At 38.4% G+C, this 20,270-nt stretch overlaps 1 protein-coding gene across 9 annotated transcripts in view; it reads left to right on the forward strand.

The window, feature by feature from the left end:
• The window catches only part of LOC127861598 (speract receptor-like), a 767,747-nt gene that overhangs the window by 329,813 nt on the left and 417,664 nt on the right, over window positions 1-20,270 (forward strand). For all 9 annotated transcript variants that reach the window (XR_008040289.1, XR_008040290.1, XM_052400229.1 and 6 more), the window contains 4 exons: window positions 9,688-9,775; window positions 12,068-12,207; window positions 14,868-15,017; window positions 15,554-15,652. Coding sequence is in view for 7 of the 9 variants with exons in the window: in XM_052400229.1 (XP_052256189.1) it covers window positions 9,688-9,775; window positions 12,068-12,207; window positions 14,868-15,017; window positions 15,554-15,652 (477 nt within the window). In the remaining 2 variants the exon portion in view is untranslated. The remainder of the gene's footprint in view (window positions 1-9,687; window positions 9,776-12,067; window positions 12,208-14,867; window positions 15,018-15,553; window positions 15,653-20,270) is intronic.

The following is a 20,270-nucleotide window of genomic DNA, read 5'->3' on the forward strand; positions in this document are numbered from 1 at the left end:
ATATAATACATTTGATCACGAGTTTGCTCAAGTTGTTCTATCTTACACTTGTAGCAAGGACATAAACAGGATTCAGGATCACGTGACTTTGTAAGATTCACAATTGAACGTTAATGGATGTAAACACACCGGGTAGTAGTGCTTTTTATGTGCCCCAGTCTATACTGGGGGACATATTGTTTTTGCCCTGTTTGTTGGTTTGTTGATTTGTTTACGTCAAACTTTAATATTGGCCATAACTTTTGAAATATTGAAGATAGCAACTTGATATTTGGCATGCATGGGTATCTCATGGAGCTGCACATTTTGAGTGGTGAAAGGTCAAGGTCATCGTTCGAGGTTAAAGGTCAAATATATGGGGGGGGGACATGGTGTTTCACAAACACATATTGTTTCAAATAATTTTAAAGCAATTTTTCTACATTTCAACTAGTGCATAAAAGACAGTTTAATTTTCTGCTTATGGCAATGTGAAATAGATCAGAATTACTTTATTTAACAAGACTATTGCCAAGCAATTTAAGTCCCCTACCTACGCAGGATCCATCATTTTCAGCAATATTTGTAGTATATTTGTTGCCATAGCAATAATAATTTTGGAGGTAGGAACAAAATGAAATTACGTGCATAATGTCCATATTTCCATCTATCTATATTTTGAGTTTCATGAAAAAATATGGAGAACTTTTAAAGTTATCGCAGGATCCATCATTTTCAGCAATATTTCTAGTCTATGTGTTTCCATAGCAACCAGAATTCTTGACGTAGGAACAAAATGAAATGACATGCATAATGTCTATATTGCCATCTGTCCATGTTTCAAGTTTCATGAAAAATATGAAGAACTTTTAAGGTTATTGCAGGATCCAGAAAAGTGTGACAGACTGACAAGACACACAGAGCACAAACCATTAGTTCCTCTCCTGTTTCACCGGTAGGGGACTAATAAGCTTGTGTTCTTAGCCAAAAGTTTGATGTGTATGTAGCATTTATCATAACGGTTATGGAGCATGCAATTTGAAATTTGGCACCAATTTCAGACCTATTTAAGAATTTATTCTTAAATCTTAAGATATTGACACAAACTGCATGAAAAACAGTCCTTTGCACAAACAGTTTTTGCAAATGTATTTCAATAACTTGAAATATTTAAAAAAAATCCGTTCTTAGCAGTGTGTTTACATTCTGTCCAGCCGGTGTGTAAACCCCTGAAAACCCTTTTAATGTTATAAATACATTACCTGCTATCTAATAGTTAATACCTTCTAAGGCGGGTTATATCATCTGGAAGATTTCTGGAGCCGCACCCTGTGTCCCCAATTTAGACTAGGTCAGAACACAGAATATAGTGTAACACAACCTAACTAAAGCGGAAAAAGTATCACCATATCAATCTTCAACCCATATGAAGACAGCCATTTTGTCGACTTTGAAAATTGATTTAATTTTAGTTTTGTTTATTGTGTATTTTGGGGTTATTGTTTAGACAAGTTTTAGTATTTGTCTAGCAACTTATTATCTGGAATATTTCATATATATATTGTATTTAACTTTTGTTTAATTATGTCCAAGACGGAGTGTATTCATGGTGTTCTCGTTTACATTAATAAAGTGGGAGAATTTTAATCATTTGCATTATGTGCAAACAATGATTTTACTGTGCTGTATGACAATCTGGTAAAATGACCAGTTAATTGTTTTACTCTTGTCTTACATGTAGCGGCAGCTCGTAGGTTGCAGATACTAGACATAGGACCTTCCAGAGCCACAAGCGTGGAGAAAATCCTATTCCTGTGGACCTTTGCCACCGTGCACCGTGCAAGACGTTGACCACGTGGCATCCGCCATGCGTAGTTCGACGTCAGACCATATGGCTTCCGCCATACTTTGTGTTTTGCACAGTACAAGGCAAGACGTCTACCATTTGGCTCTTGCCAATACGTTGGTCGACGTCAAAGCATGTGTCTCCCGCCATACGTCGGTCTTTGCCCCATGATGTCAACGTCAGACCATATGGCTCCCACCATACTTTGGTCTTTGCACGGTACCGGGCAAGACGTCGACCATGTGACTGTTGCCATTCGTCGGTCGACGTCAGACCATATGGCTCCAGCCATTCTTTGGTCTTTGCCCGGTGACGTCAACCAAGTGGCTTCGGCTATGTGTCGGTCAACATCAGACCATATGGCTCCGGACATACTTCGGTCTTTACCCGGTAACCTTAACAGTCATTTTATGACCATTCTGTTCACCGGTTCTGGACACAGGTCACTGGGTATTACCGGTCCTGGACCGGTCATTGACTGGTCCCTGCATTGGTCACCGGTCATTGACCGGTCACAGGGCATCGGTCTCCGGGTATTGGCCTGTGATGTCACCGGTCATATTTTGGCCTGTCCGGTCACTGGTCAATGACTGCTCCAGGTATCAGTCATTGTCTGGTCACTGGGTAATACGCGGTTTCTGTAATATTATGACCGGTCTGTTCACTGGTCACCGGGTATTACCAGGTGATTTCACCGGTCATATTTTGACCAGCCACCAGTCATGGTCCGGTCACTGGTGAGGTCATTGACCGGTCCAGTCACCAGGTATAACCCAGTGACTTCATCTGTCATATTATGAACATTCTGGTCATGGGTGATATACAGTGACTTCATCAGTCATATTATGACCTGTCCAGGCACAGGTCATTGAACAGTCCGCGCACCGGTTATTGACTGGTCTGGGCACTGGTCACTGGTCATTGACCGTTCACAGGGCATTGGTAACCGGGTATTACCCAGTGACAGCACCAGTCTTATTATGAACAATATGACCAGTCCGTTCACCGGGCATCGGTCATTGACCGGCCCGGTGACCGGTCAAAGACTAGTCCAGTCACTGGTCATTCTGTGACTGGTCCGGTCTCCAGACAACTTTTGACCATGCAGTCACCGGTCAGCTTATTTCCGGTCCTGTCAACAATCAGTCTATCACAGGTCCGCGGTTTGCCTCACCATATCACTGGTCATGCAACCCCTGCCTTGAAGGAGGGAGGGGCTACACGGGTGTCACACTCTGTTTCACCGGATAACAACATCAGGATATACATTGACATGACATTGTCGCTTTTTCACAACCCTAGATGCAGTCGCGTTCCTACCCTTAGCTACAGATGTAGACGTTTATTGTCTGATATCTCCGGCCATTCGTCGTCACAGGACTCATCTTCTGCTTCGACAATTCCTCCTCACTACCAGAGTGAACATCAGGCAAATCTCTCCTTATCCGAACAGTTCTTGGTGTCGATCCTATCTAAGTGATCACACCAACGCTAGGGGAGTTTCTACTCCAGGAGACCTCATTCCCAGCGTTGTCGAACAGTGCCTTGGCAACGCAGGGATTATGGACATCATTGCTCCTCACATGGGTTCTCTGGGTCCCCTTGGATGTTCGCCTCTTATTCCTTGACGGAATCTCAGGACTCTTTTCCATGTGTGTTGGTCCCCTAATTGGCCTCCACACATGTTACAGCCACTGGGCCTTAATTGTCTACCAACAAGTTCGTTTAACTATCAGGGGTTCATCTCGCCACTACGGCTACCTTTTCAGCCCCAAGTGTATCTTCTACATTGCCTAGTAGTATACCCCCAGCTGCTTCCCCATAGATTCCAAATTCAATATTGATTCAGCAGTTTTCAAGACTTGTTGTGCCTTTCAATACTGATTCTAGAAGCTTTTGAAATACCTACATCTGGTATTCCTACTTCTGTTTCCGCCGGCTACATGCAGACCATTGGTCTTGAAGACGGTTTGGCGGAAGGGAGCTGGAAGTCTTAACGTTGAGGCCAAACATTACTGTTTGGCCTCTATTCATCGGGTCTATGAACAAAATGTTCTTGACCCTAGGTGATGACTTTTGCCCCCGCATCCACTTATTCCATACTCCATTCTCGGGCTCTTGGAATAACATACAGTAGAAAGGGTTCAAAACCCTTATTCTCCAGGATTTTACAGTCGCCTTTTTCCTGGTTCAAGGAAAGCGGCTACTGGAGATCAGTCATAGTCTTAAAAATTTTCAAAACTTTTCTAGTCTACCAACTTTTCAAGTCTTGTTTGAGTGAAAGTCACTGGTCATTCTGCTGGGACGTCTTTTCCTACTTCCTCTTCAGCACCATATCTCAGCTTGTTGGAATTGGTCTCCGGGCAATCTACTTACACAGATTCCCATCCTTCAGTCCTTAGTTCCCCACATTCATTGGTGGCTAGACTACGAGACTTTCTTGGCTGGAGTACCGCTTCTTCCACCACAATCTTTCTTACATTTTGTACGGATGCGAGAACCAAAGGTTGGGGGCGCTCACCTGGAACCACACAGCCCAATAATATCAGGTAGGTGGTCTCCTGAGGAGTATCACCTGCACATCAACAATCTCTTAAAGCAAGCAGTCTTTCTAGCTGTTTCTAGTTTCCAACACATCTTCGGGACTCTTGTGTGATGGTGTCAACAGACAACACATCAGTCATGGTTTACATCCAGGCACAAGGATGAACACATTCTATTCTCACTCCCTGTATTTGGAAACAAGGAACTTATTCGTTCTTTACTAGAGCCTCAACACTACCAGGTCGTCTCAACGCCCTGTCAGACGGTTTGTCTCGCAAACACCAGTTCCTTCTGTTGGATAGGACACTTCATCAGGAAGTGGCCAACTAGATTTTTCTCACGTTCAGTTATCCACTGGTTGACCTGATTGCGACCAGAGACAACCACTGACTTCCTCTGTAGGTGAGTTGAGTTTAAGATCCAGCTGCGTTGACGGTTGTCGCGCTTGTGTCCACTTAAGACCAACTGGACACTTAAACACACCTTTCTTTCACCCATTCTAATTCCCCAATCTTGGAGAATCGGATTCAGCTCTTGACAGATCCTCCTGGTCCCCCCTTAGTGGCCCATGTGATTCTGGTTCAACAACCTTCTCAGTCTCCTGTAGGACTGTTGCAAGAAACTTCCTCACAGGTCAGATCTCCAATCTCAGAGAGGCAGATTTCTTATGGATTCATACATGTTCCACTACGCATCTGACCGTTATTTAGCAATCCCTACAGAAGAACATTTTTATGTCCCCCACCACTATAGTGGGGGACATATTGTTTTTGCCCTGTCTGTTGGTTTGTGTGTTTGTTTGCGTCAAACTTTAACATTTGCCATAACTTTTGCAATTTTGAAAATAGCAACTTGATATTTGGCATGCATGTCTATCTCATGGAGCTGCACACTTTGAGTGGTGAAAGGTCAAGGTCATCCTTCAAGGTCAAAGGTCAAATATATAGCTTCAAAGCGGCGCAGTAGGGGACATAGTGTTTCTGACAAACACATTTCTTGTTCTGTTAGGTCTTCATCCCTTGTTGCCTCTGCAAGGAGAAAGTCCACCAGAACAGTCTACGATGCTCTCTGGTAGCTCTTTTCTGACTGGTGTATTCGAGGGCATATTGATCCCCTCAATCCTTCTGCTAGAGGCATAGCGGATTTTCTTATCTTTCTCTTTGATGATAAGAAACTTTCACTTATCTACATCAAAGGATACAGATCTATGCTTTTTCATCCCTTGATTTATATTGGAAGAAGATTGATATGCTGACACTGTTTCCACTTTAGCTAGGTTGCGTAACACTATGTTCCGCCCAAGTCGTAACTGTGAACACAGGGTGGCGACTCCAGAAATCCTCCAGATGATAATACCCAACTTGGAAGGTAGTAGTTATTAGGTAGAAGGTAAGTATTTAATATTAAAAATGAATTTTACTTTAAAAATTTGTCTTCGCCACACTTCATGAAAATGTGTTAGGCAATAAGACGTAGGTCAAGTTCGAAAATCTGCCAAATCAACCAAGACACTCCTGAGTTACCGCCCTTGAATCATCGAAAAATTTGGTTTTTTATTAACCAGGTTTTCCGAAGGAAAAAACTGGTTATTAGATTGGCGAATGCGGGCGGGCTGGCTGGCGGGCGGGCGGAACAAGCTTGTCCGGGCAATAACTATGTCGTTCATTGTCAGATTTTAAAATCATTTGGCACATTTGTTCACCATCATTGGACGGTGTGTCGCGCGAAATAATTACGTCGATATCTCCAAGGTCAAGGTCACACTTTGAGTTCAAAGGTCAAAAATGGCCATAAATGAGCTTGTCCTGGCCATAACTATGTCATTCATTGTGAGATTTTAAAATCATTTGGCACATTTGTTCACCATCATGGGACGGTGTGTCGCACGAAAGAATCACGTCAATATCTCCAATGTCAAGGTCGCCACAACTAAAAATAGATTTTTTTTTAAAACAAACTTACAAAGGGGGTTAATTTTCTTCGTTCATTTCAAAAGTTCAGTTTGAGTTTTCTCCCTTTATCAGATTTTTTTTTCACAATGAAAACCTGGTTTTGTGACAATTTTGTCCCTTGTTATCGTTTCCCCTGAGCAATAACACAAGCAATTGTCATCAGATCTTCACCAATCTTCATGAAAATGCCCTAAGCCATAAAAGCTACACACTGTCTGTCTGTCTGTTTTTTCTGTCTGTCTGTTTTTTCTGTCTGTCTGTCTGTCTGTCTGTCTGTCCATCACACTTTTGCCTTCTAAAAATGCTCATAACTTCTATGTCGCTTCAGATGTAACCTTCATATTTGGTTTGCATGTGTATATGGACAAGGCCTTTCCATACGCACACAAATTTTGATCCCTTTGACCTTGAACTTAGGGTCTGCTTTTAGGTTTTGAAATCTGCGTTTAGGTTTCGAAAAAGCGTTTTTCGGGGGCATATGTCTTCAAATGGCGACAGCTCTTGTGCAATAACGGTTTTCACTTGTCATTGATATCACGTCCTTAAAAGTATTAATAGTGCCATGCTGTTATAAACCCAAGGTACGGCACATCAGCATCGTTCTCATTCAATGAAACAGACATCAAAAGCATATCAAAATCAATGTGTACGCAAACATCACACTAATACAAGTAATAGCATTTTAATTCAAACAAACACAAAAGCATCTCAGGTTTTTGGACTTACCTATAACATGTGGTGTTTGCTTCTACCATTGAAAGTGAAGTGGAGTTTTACATGAAAAAAAATACTTGCTTAAATTGTTAAGTTTGTTACAAAAGATCGACAAAAGTTGACAATAACTTAATATCCTTTTTATTGCCTTTAAATAATGACACTAGCTTATTGTTGACACCTTATCAGCAATAAAGATCTATTGATTTTGTCACGGGCACATGTAATGGCATTATGACTGTGGCGGTGTCAAAGATAAGTGCTAACAAGCAATTTGATTTTAAAGTTTACTTTTCGCACTCCTAAACAACTGACTTGTGACCACTATACACAGCTGAAAATGGCTTTTGGAAATATACTGGCAGTTGTCTCTTAAAGACAAATGAACGTTAATCTCATGTGTAATAAAGAAGGTCGGGTAAATCCAGACTGACCATTTTAGGCAGGTGACCGTTGTTTTCAGGTGCTGTCAGGTTTTACTTTTTTTTTTTACTGACTTATTTTTTTCCTGAAATCAAATTATTTTCACCAATAAAACTCTTTATTCCACAGAAGATTATATGATAAACAGCTGCACATGTCATGATGTAGTAGACCTAATGTCAACTAAAAACGCTTGTGTATACCTTAGTCAATAACCAGCACAGATGAGCTGTAGATCTAATCTTGACAACACAACCTAATGCAGATCTTGTGTCAACAACAATCTAATGTGTAAACTGCTTGTCAACAACAGACATGATATTAGACATTGTATCAACCCCATTGACGTGTGAAGACCTCGTGGTCAACAGACACTTTAAAATATCTTGTTCATGGGTGCATCAAATCGACACAGGTAGACCTCATGTATGTCAACAGATGAACTTTTAGACATCTTGTCCAAAATGACACTTGTGTAGACTTCATGCATGTCACGGGTCACACATATAGATCTTGTGTCAAGAATGACACTTGTGTAGACTTCATGCATGTCACGTGTCACACATATAGATATTGTGTCAAGAATGACACTTGTGGCACTCATGCATGTTGACAGATTCAGATACACCTCAGTTAAAGCATGACACGCTTATACCTCATGCATGATAAAAGACATACTTGTAGACCTTCATCCCCCACCCCCCCCCCCCCCCCCCCCCCCCGGTAAGTTGGCATATTGAAGTCAGATGTTTGGTATTGCTTTTAGCTTTCCCCCAAACTTTTTGTTTACTGATAGGAATTCAATGAAGCTTTATGGGAAGCTTAACTACCTTGAGGAGATGCGCATGTTATTTCTGAGTTCTGGTTAGATGATTTATTTAGAAAGTTATGGCCCTTTGAACTTTTTAAGTTGTTAAACCATCCATCGTATTATTTTGTCCAAAGTTATGACCCTCTAGACGTTTCTTTTTATCAGAATATATAGTGCAATATTGTGACAAAAAACTTTGGGGAGCATTACCCGTCTGCGACGGATTCTTGTTTCTGAAAGCTTTCAGATATTTACCTACTTTTGGGTGTGTCTCTACCTGCACAAGGTACATATCAAGTTTGAGTTTCCCTGCGGTCCATTGAGTTTTGGCAAAGTTCTTGGCTTTGGACTTAGAAATATTATATAGAATAAAAGTTTTTCGGATGTATTTCCTAAATTCATTAGATATATATCAACCTGATTTTTGGTGTGTGAGTCTATGACTTGTAGATCAAGTTTCAGTTTAGTTCTGGTCTGTTGTTACTTGAAGCTACGGGCCTTGGAATTGTTCCAAAATAACACTTTCTGGATTTTTTTTCTGAAAAGCTTTCAGATACAAACCTTTCTTTTTTGGTATACCTGCATGACTTGCAGATGTTTGATTAATGTTCTGGTTGCTTGATTTTTGTATGAAGTTAAGGGCCTTGGACTTACCAATATTCTCTAAAAGAACATTTTTTTAGATTAAAAAAGAATATTTTCAGAGGCTTACCAAATTTTTTATGTGAGTCTACCCACATGACTGTGAGATAAAGGCCGAGTTTTGTTCTGGTCCAAGGCCATAACTTACTGTGTTTAATATCAAAGGACTGTAACCTAGTCAGATTGTTTTTATTTGTGAGCGTTAGCTCACAAATAATGCAGACGCAATTTTGCAAGGGTCTGCTCTAACCACCTGCCTGTTCTCACTGGTACATTACATAGTGTGTATATAACAGCTTGTAAGACAATGTTGGCCAGTCTATTATTTATCATTTAACTCTGTACATATTGGCTGCTTTCAGGGAAAACAGGGCTTAATGCATGTCAAACAAGATTAGCCTGCGCACACTGATTAACTGTATCAACGATTTGAAAAAAACACATCTCGACCTGTGTTTTAAGACACACTCTTTATAAATTTGAATGGGTTGTTTCAAACTTGCGATATAAAAAAGTATAACATAATTTTGAAAACTGAGTTGCGTCTAACATTATACAACAGCGAACAAATTCAGTGCCTTCAGCGCTTTGATTTTTAATTGGAATGTAGCTGCTTTGCAGCTCAATTAAGATGCAGTAGGGGGCATTGTTTTTCACATATACAGCTCTTAAGATATATGTGTTCCTTATGTTTAACATGTAAATAAATGATAAATTCAACATTTTTTCAAATGTTTCCATTAATACTACTAGTACATGTTTATGTCTACATCCAGGTATGCTGCCTATGGCGGTTGCCAATGAACTGAGACAAGGCAGACCCGTGGAGGCAAGATATTACAATGGGTGCACCATCTACTTCAGGTAAAGGACATTGTACCAGCAAAAACATTTGAACCGATATGCAATGTCAACACATTTATATACAAGAGGGCATTTGGTCCTTAGGGGCTCACCTGAGACTCGAAGGAACTAAACTATTTTGGGAAGGTGGAGTTCAAAGTAATAAAAGTACTTAATGAAACATAAATATTATCATAAGGTTCACAAGAAGAAGTTCACGCGCCCCTGGAAATCATGCTCTTCAGAGCACCGGAGCCATTTTCAAAGTAAATCAAAATATTATAGGAACATATGTTCTCAACATGTATCATTAAGATTTTACTAATAAGTGACTTGTAGAGAGTTCAAAATGTTTCACTATAATAGAAATAAAAAGAAATCTGCCACACACCTCAGGGCCTTGCTTTAAACAGGAACTATTTTCAGACTCATATTGCAATGATATTTCCAATTAAAACAACAATCAATCCTATTTAAAACACAAATCTTTTATAATCACACCAAAACTACTGATGACGATAAACTGTGTGCAAAAACAATTTGTATTCCACTCTAATCAGTCTGAAGGTCTTTGATGTGCGTTCCAAGCTGGGACCTATATCTAGGGACTAAGGGCATTTAAGTTGCAAGCCTGTTACACACATTACCATTGCAAAAGGCATCAATTAATACTACTGTACCAGATTGGTTGCTGATAAGCAGGTGGCTGAATGGGTTCAATTGGAGAGATAAGAGTGCATTCCTGCCAAGCCATGCATTCATGATTGGAGGTCAAACACAGTTCAAGTTATATAGTTGTTTGTCCCCTAAGTAATTTTCTGTGAAATCAATATTACTTCTTGAAATTTTGAGAATATTTAACAATTGGTTTTCAGATGACATAAACATGTTTGTTGTACTTCATCCCCAACCAATCATCATCATAATAATCCTCTTTAGAAAGGAACAAAAACAAATAATTACAAATTTGGCAATTTAACTGTATATCTTATCGGCAGAATTAATATTCAGATGACTGCATGGAGATCATGAATATCATAATATGTATAAATTTCATCCACAGTGTACATTGGTAATTTCTAAGTAGAGTGTAAACAAGGTTACACTATAAAGCCATTTAAGGAAAACTACCCCATCCCATGGCAGTCATGTTGTTATACAGACTGTAACCATAAAGATTCTCGGCCTAGATATCATAAACACAAATGTTGTGACTACATTTCATGAATATTTGACTACAAATATAACTTCTAGAGTGTTAACGAGGTTTTACTGTAGCCATAAAAGAAAAACTACCCCTATCCCTGGCAGTAAATGTCTTTTAACAAACCAGATCCATTTTGGAACTCAGCTGAGATTTCATAAGAACAAATGTACTGAATTTTTTTTAATGAATATCGGACTATAAATATGACTTCTAGAGTGTTAACAAGGTTTACTATAGCCATATAAGGAAAACTGCCCAACTTCTAGCAGACATGTTTTTCAACTGACCGGAACTATTTTCGAACTCAGGTGAGATATCATTGGGACAAATATTCTGACCAAGTTTCATGAAGATTGGACTATAAATATGTCTCCTAGAGTGTTAACAAGGTTTTACTGTAGCCATATTTGGAAAACTGCCCCGCCCCCTGGCGACCATGTTTTTGGAAGAACTGGAACCATTTCCGAACTCAGCTGAGCTATCATAAGAACAAATGTTCTGACCAATTTAAATGTAGATTGGACCATAAATGTGACTTCTAGAGTGTTAACAATATTTTACTAAAGCCATATAAGGAAAACTGCCCCACTCACTGGCGGCCATGTTTTCACACAAGCATAACAATTTTCGAACTCGGCTGAGAAAACATTAAGACCGATGTTATGAACAAGTTTCATGAAGATTGGACAATAAATTTGACTTCTAGAGTGTTGACAAGCATTTTTTTTTATTTGAACTAGTGACCTAGTTTTTGACCTCACATGATCAAGTTTCAAACTCGACCAAGATATCATTGGGACAAATCTTTGGACCAAGTTTCATGAAGATCAGACAAAAAATGTGTCCTCTAGAGTATTAACAAGGCAAAATGTTGACGACGAACGATGGGCATAGGTGATCCCAAAAGTTCACTATGAGCACGTTCTCAGGTGAGCTAAATATATATGCAGTACATAAGCCATTTGTTTATTCCCTTTAGATTTGAACTCACTATGTTCATCAGGCAAGTAGCATTAGAACTGTTAGAAGAGATTTTAAAATTATTATTTATACAGATAACCCAGTGACACAGATAATTTTGACAACTTACTGGACATTATTTGTAGCGACATTGTGGGATTTACGGTCATTTCTGGCGGAAGCACAGCCATTCAGGTGGTTAACCTCCTCAACAAACTCTACATCACATTCGACGAGATCATCGACGATTACAACGTTTACAAGGTTGAGACCATTGGAGATGCATGTAAGTTCAAGGCTTCCAAATGAATAAAAAACAAAAGTGTATTATTTAATTTTTAGGATCATCGAAAATACCATTTTGAAATTACTTGCAGCCCCAGACTGAAAAAATAATTGTTTCTGTGATCAAGAAAGGAAATAGAAAAAAGTCAATCGAAACGAACACGTTTTGTTTTTATACGCCCGTATAAAATACGGGACGTATTATGTGAAACCCCTTGGCGGGCGGGCGGGCGGCGGGCGGAAGGCATCACTTTGTCCGGACTCTAATTCAAATTGTATTCATCCGATCTTCACCAAACTTGGTCAGCAGTTGCATCTAGTTGATATCTAGGCCAAGTTCGAATATGGGTCATGCCGGGTCAAAAACTAGGTCATAGGGTCAATAAGTGCATTTTCAAAGGGGCCACTTTGTCCGGACTCTATTTCAAATTGTATTCATCCGATCTTCACCAAACTTGGTCAGCAGTTGCATCTAGTTGATATATAGGCCAAGTTCGAATATGGGTCATGCCGGGTCAAAAACTAGGTCATAGGGTCAATTAGTGCATTTTCAACGGCGCCACTTTGTCCGGACTCTAATTCAAATTGTATTCATCCGATCTTCACCAAACTTGGTCAGTAGTTGCATCTAGTTGATATCTAGGTCAAGTCCGAATATGGGTCATGCTGGGTCAAAAACTAGGTCAAAGGGTCAATTAGTGCATTTTACTTTGTCCGGACTCTAATTCAAATTGTATAAATCTTATCTTCACCAAACTTGGTCAGTAGTTGCATCTAGTTGATATCTAGGCCAAGTTCGAATATGGGTCATGCCAGGTAAAAAACTAGGTCATAGGGTCAATTAGTCCATTTTCAACAGCGCCACTTTGTCCGGACTCTTATTCAAATTGTATTCATCCGATCTTTACCAAACTTGGTCAGTAGTTGCATCTAGTTGATATCTAGGTCAAGTTCGAATATGGGTCATGTCGGGTCAAGAACTAGGTCATAGGGTCAATTAGTGCATTTTCAACGGCGCCACTTTGTCCGGACTCTAATTCAAATTGTATTCATCCGAAACTTTTAAACAACTTTTTATCCTGCGTCAAAGTGGTATGGGGGTATAAGTCACATTCAGTGACAAAGCTCTAGTTCAAGTTGAATTCACCAAACTTGATTATCAATTTAATACACCTCATTTACATTTATCATCCGCTGAACACTTATCGAACTTGATAGCAATAAAAACCGCTATAAGCATCTTATAAAGGTGAATTACAGACAGCCTTGGTATTCATGCTGATATAAAATGTAAAAGCAAACAGTATTTAAACATTCAAACCAAATATTTATTTCAGTTTTTAGGGAACTAATTTCAAGATAAGTAATATCAGTACAGGAAATACTGCCATTCTATACCTATGTAGGTCTAAACAATTATGATTTAAATATTGTGTTTTAGAGAACAAATGAGACTAAGTGTACACTTATTGATATCAATGCATATATATGAATATATCAGTTATATAAGTTGTTGTTGTTTTTTTTGCTTATTTCCAAAACAAATACATCAATCATCAGTGTATCATCTCCAATGGCACACGAATCGGGCGTATATTGCTCCGTCATGCGGCGCTCTTGTTCTTTTTAGTCCCCTACGGGTGAAACCAGAGGGGACTTATGGTTTGCGCTCTCTGCGTCAGTCCGTCACACTTTTCTGGATCCTGCGATAGCTTTAAAAGTTCTTCATATTTGTTCTTGAAACTTGAAAAATGGACAGATGGCAATATGGAGATTATGCACATCATTTCATTTTGTTCCTATGTCAAGAATTCTGGTTGCTATGGCAACTAATAAGACTAGAAATACGAACAAATAGACTAGACATGTTGCTGAAAATAGTAGATCCTGCAATAACTTAAAAAGTTTTTCATATTTCTTTCATAAAACTTGAAACATGGATAAATGGCAATATGGAGATTATGCAAGTCATTTCATTTTGTTCCTACGTAAAGAATTCTGGTTGTTATGGCAACAAATAGACTATAAATATTGCTGAAAATGGTGGAGTTTCACCGGAAGGGGACTTATATTGCTTGGCAATAGTCTTGTTTCATTACGTTTTTCTACATTTTATTTGCATTTTGGAGGTGTTAAATTTACGAATTTATTACAAATTGATTTTCAAAGATTGAAATAGGGGATTATCAGGATTTCATATATATGCCACAAGAAAGTTTAAAATGTGATGCTATCCAGGACTCAACATTAACGGTTGTCCTATTGCCCCTGGCAAGTAAAAGTTGGGTCCGGGCAAGTTATTTTATAATCTAGATGTCCGCCCGGAAAAGTGCAAAAAAGAACAAAGAGCATTTAATTTAGTATTTAATTAGACTTTAATTGATGTTAAATGTTCACAAATAAAACAGATTTTGTGGTGTATCATTTTGGTTTATTAAAAAATATGAGGTTTACAGTTGATGTGATATTTTATGTTTGGGCAAGAGGCTTTACGTTCAGGGCAAGTAGATTTTCTAAGTACTTGAAGTTGGTTTTTCGGTTAATGTTGAGCCCTGCAACCAATAATTGTTCTGTTAATATTTCTCATCAACAACATATATACAGTATTGAACATTTTCTACATTTCCATGCACTATGTCATGTTCACCTCATCTGTTGCAGACATGGTGGTATCCGGTATCCCTGTTGAAACGCCAGTCCACGCTCAACAGGTGGCAAACATGGCCATTGACATTGTGGATGCCTGCACTCGTTTTGTCATTCCTCACATGCCTGAGCAGCCACTCAAGATCAGAGTCGGCCTACACTCAGGTTCTTTACTTTGGTTCACAATTTAATACTACATTATTAGAAAATCTACATTTGGTACTAAAAGTTGTGACAGACTTTCCAGGATGACAAAAATAATGTTGGTACTTATAAGTAAGGCTTATATAACTTTACACAGTTGGCTAATTGCAAAATGCCAGCGTTTCTTTTTTTAATGCGTACAACTTAAGTGGCCATCAGAACCTCAAACAACAGATAGTAAGCAGCTAAACTATTGTTAATTAGCAGATTTAAAAAAGCTAACGTATTGTTTGTTTAAGAAATAATTCCAGGTTTATGTTTGTTATTTATCAATGTATATCAACGGTTTCGAGTTTGGATGTTTTCCCTAGGTTGTTTGTTTTTGTCAACAGCATTTTGTATGAAACTATCATATAGAAATACATAGTGTTACCAAAAAAAAGGTTTAAATAAGCTTTAGATACCATCACCAACAAGATGAAGCTTAAGTTATACAATGGGTTGTTATATGTCGGAATCGATTTGTAGCAATAGGATAAAACTGTATTTACTTGCAGGTCAAGCATGTGCTGGCGTTGTTGGCCTCAAGATGCCACGCTACTGTCTGTTTGGAGACACTGTGAATACTGCCAGTAGGATGGAGTCAAATGGAGAAGGTAAGAGCTGGGATCTCTTTGAATATGGTTGCATGTGATGTGAAAAGTGGTAGTAATGGGGATTATGATGATTAGGAGGAGGAGGAGGAGGACTACTAGGTAACTTTTAGATTTCCTTTGTATTTCTTGCTTTTGGATGATAAATTACAACAAGAGGGACACCATGACCCTGAATCGCTCACCTAAGATTAAGGTACACTTAGTGTTGTAGACTTGACCTGCAGATCTAGTTTTTGACCCCACTTGACCAGATATATATCCTGATCATGTTTCATAAAAATTAAGACATAACTTCTCAAGTAGTAATGTGGGTTTACTAAGGTCTGATCTGGTAACCTAGTTTCTGCGCTAACTAATCCAGAATCCAATTTAATCTTAATATTGTTAAGATAAGTTAATAATCATGTAGCTCCTATTGTTGTTACAAGTGTTTAGTGAGATATGAACTTCTGAGTTAGTGTTGGATATTTTGACATCTAGGTTGAGACAAATCTTGGTTTGTGCATCAATAAAAAAAGTCACAGGTTCGAATCGTAGAAAGACCTTATTACCACTCGAAAGGCCATAATAATGACTCAAACATGACGAAATTGTTTATTTTGAAGGGATTTAGGCCAAAGTCAAATCTGATGCCATCAAAAATTAATTCGCCAGATGCAATATATACAAACTTTGATGGGAAGCGGACAACGACAACGAGCGAGGCATGGTATTGTAATGCGCATGGGGGGGTTAGAGGGTAAGGGTTAGGGGTCGGGTTTGGGTAAGCCTTAACCCATACCTTAACCCGACCCCTATCTCTAACCCTAACCTAACCATAACCCAGTGATATCTCATCTTTACCATGCCTCGCTCGTTGTATTGTCCTCTTCATAGTTGTTGATAAAGCTTATGTTACATGAGAGACAACTATTATAAATATTGAGCTATTTACTATAGGATTGACTCTGTTACATCCATTTGACTGCAATGTGATTCATGATATTGCAGTTTGCTTACATGTGTCATTTGTTTGTTTTGCTGTTTTAAGTTTGATTATTTGTATTTCCCCTTTTGAAGAAAGCATCATAAAGCAGTTGCACTATTTCTTTGTGAAATTTCCTGATCGTTTCAATATTATATATGGATGGATTTAAAAAAACTTCACAAATTTTCCTTAATATAAGAGGGTATTGCGTGTAACGGCCTTCTCCCTACCTTAAAGGTCAAAGTCATACTTAGTGGTCAAATAAAGTCATAAAACAGCTATTGAATTCTGTCACAACCATATTTTTGCCATATATTTAGAGATTTTGAAATATCCAAAATTCAAAGTTAACCATCGTTAGATAACTTGTTGCCTGTAACAACAGCCCTTCTAACTCAAAGGTTAAGGTTACACAAGAGTTCAATGACAAAAAGTGGCTATAAAACTGCTAATTTTGGACTGAAACTAAGTCATTTTTTATGCTATTTTAAGATACCTTAGCACTAATGACAACCATAAGGAGACAGCATTTTGTATGTAGAAACTGTCTCGCTACCTTAAATATCAAGGATACATAGTACCACTTATAGGTCAAAAAATAAAATTTGGCCATAAAACAAAAATTCCTTTCTCTGTCATGATTTTGCCAAATATTGATGGATTTGAAAATAACTGTGCACTTATGCTAATCATCACAAAAAAATGTGTTGCATGTTACATCTGTCCGTCTGAATCAGAGGTCAAGGTCACACTGCAAAAATCTTTTATGGCTGATAAACAACATATTCAGACTGTGACATTGTCGGTCGTCATGCTATTTATGAACCTTTACCATTTTTCACAACCATGAGGACATTTCTTACGTAAAATCTGTCCCCCTACCTTAGAGGTCAGGGTCGCACTTAGAGAGTTAACGTCTAAGGTTAAAAAAGCAATTTGTTCAGACTGTAGCTTTTGCATTCATCATTCAATTTTAAGAAAACTTTCCACTAATGACTACCATGAGGAGAGTGAGTATCATGTGTGTCTAATTACCTCAAAGGTCAAGCTAACTCTTTAGAGGTTGAAATTCAAATTTAGCCTTAAACAGCATGTGGATGACATAAGCAGAGTGTTTGACGAAAGTGGATTAAGGGTGCCTCTTTTCTATATAGACACAGTTTTTTTTCATTAAGGATTAACCCATTGTTCTCTTACTTAATCCTTACCTTCTATCAGGTCAAGTCTTCAATAAATGGTGTTGGTTAACGCAGTTGTGCACGTAAGGGTCATCCTTGCCCTCTTGTTATTCCTAAGGTTCTGGGTAAAAGTCAGAAGCCACATGTTTTCCACAAACATCACAAAAGCCTCTTCAGAACAGTTTAACCTCAGTTCCTTTCTGGCTAAGGTGAATAACTCAAGGCCTTTGGCCCTTTTTTTATAAGAGTTGAACTGTTGACCTTGTTTTTGTACACCTATGAACCTGATTTGAATTTTGCTTAGATAATGTCAAAATAAACTTTCTGAACAAGTTTCAGTCCACAAGCATCAGTCACAAAAGCCTCTTCAGAACAGTTGAACCTCAGTTTCTTTTTGGCATAGGTGAACAACACAAGGCCTTTGACCCTCTTGTTATTATACCCCCATTACCATTAGAAATGGGGGCTTTGTAGGAGTCACTTTGTCGGTCTATCCTTGAAATTTCATTCGATCTTCATCTAACTTGGTCAGAAGTTGTATCTAGATGATGTCTAGGTCTAAGTTTGAATATGGGTCATGTCGGGTCAAAAACTAGGTCACAGGGTCTATAAGTGCGTTTCAAATTGAAAGTTTGTCTGGACCATAACAATGTCATTTATCGTTAGATTTTAAAATGACTAAGTACATTTGTTCACCATCATGGGACGGTGTGTCATGCAAAAGAAGTACGTCAATATCCCCAAGGTCAAGGTCATACCTGGAATTCAAAGGTCAAAAGCTTGTCCGGGCTGTAACTTTGTTATTTATTGTGAGTCATATAAATCGTTTGGCACATTTGCTCACCATCATTGGATGGTGTGTCATTTGCAAGAATTATGTGGATATCTCCTAAGTCAAGGTCACACTTTGAGTTCACAGGTCAAAAATGGCCTTAAATGGGCTTGTCGGGGCCATAACAATGCCATTCATTGTGAGATTTAAATATCATTTGGCACATTTTGTTCACCATCAATTGACAGTGTGTTGTGCGAAAGAATTACGTCCAAAATTATATCCAAGGTCAAGGTCACACTTTGAGTTCAAAGGTCAAAAATGGCCATAAATGAGCTTGTGCAGTCATTCATTGTGAGATTTTGAAATTTCTGGGTACATTTGTTCACCATTATTGGACGGTGTGTCATGCGAAAGAATTACATCGATATCTCCAAGGTCAAGTTCACACTTTGAGTTCAAAGTCCAAAAGGGCCATAAATGAGCTTGTGCAGGCCATAACTATGTTGTTCATGGTGAAATTTTCAAATCATGTGGCACGTTTGTTCACGATCATAGGACAGTGTGTCATGCGCAAGAATTACGTCAATATCTGCAACGTCAAGGTCACACTTTGAGGACAAATGTTAAAAATGGACATAAATGATCTTGTCTGGGCCATAACTATGTCATTCATGTTGAAATTTTAAAATCATGATGCACATTTGTTCAAAATCATTGGCTGTGTCATGCAAAAGAATTACTTCGATATCTTCAAGGTCAAGGTCACACTTTGAGTTCAAAGGTAAAAAATGGCCATAAATGAGCTTGTCCGGGCCATAACTATGTCATTCATGGTGAGATTTTAAAATCATTTGGCACATTTGTTCACAATCATTGGCTGTGTCATGTTAAAGAATTACATCCATATCTCCAAGGTAAAGGTCACACTTTGAATTAAAAGGTCAAAAATGTCCATTAATGATCTTGTCATGGCTATAACTATGTCATTCATTGTGAGATTTTAGATTGCTCTGTAAATTTGTTTACCATCAATTGACAGTGTGTCATGCAAAAGAATTACGTCCATATCTTCAAGGTCAAGGTCACACTTGGAGTTAAAAAGTTAAAAATGGCCATAAATGTGCTTGTCAGGGCCAAAACTATGTCATTCATTGTAAGATTTTAAATTGACTGTACATTGATTTTTTTCACAGTCATTGGACGGCATGACATGCGAATGAATCAAGAGTTCAAAAGTCAAAATGGCCATAAATGATAATTGCATAATAATTCTTAAAAATCGCCATACTTAACTGCTCTTGTTTTGTGAAGACAGCATGCAAAATATTCTGTGTCAATGCAACATGTGGGGGTAAACGTCACGTCTGTGACAAAGCTCTAGTTAGATATGATCTGTTGACCTAGTTTTTGTACACCTATGAACCTGATTTGCACTTTCTTAAATAATGTAAGAAAAAGGTTATGAAACAAGTTTCATTTAATAAAGAACACAAAAGCTGCTAAAAACTGTTCAGTTCTTTTTGGGCCCAGGTGAGCAACCTATTAGTTTAAACCTATTTAATTTAGCTTGTTTGCATAGAAAGCCTAAGGCTTATTTGAAACGCTCTGGAGTCCGTTTCTTGGGACTGCAACCAGAACTTCATGTCTATGGGGGAGATCTAAAGAATGCTCCCGCAGTGGGAATGAAAACCTATTGAG

This window comes from Dreissena polymorpha, chromosome 16 (assembly GCF_020536995.1).
Source record: "Dreissena polymorpha isolate Duluth1 chromosome 16, UMN_Dpol_1.0, whole genome shotgun sequence".
NCBI lineage: Eukaryota > Metazoa > Mollusca > Bivalvia > Myida > Dreissenidae > Dreissena > Dreissena polymorpha.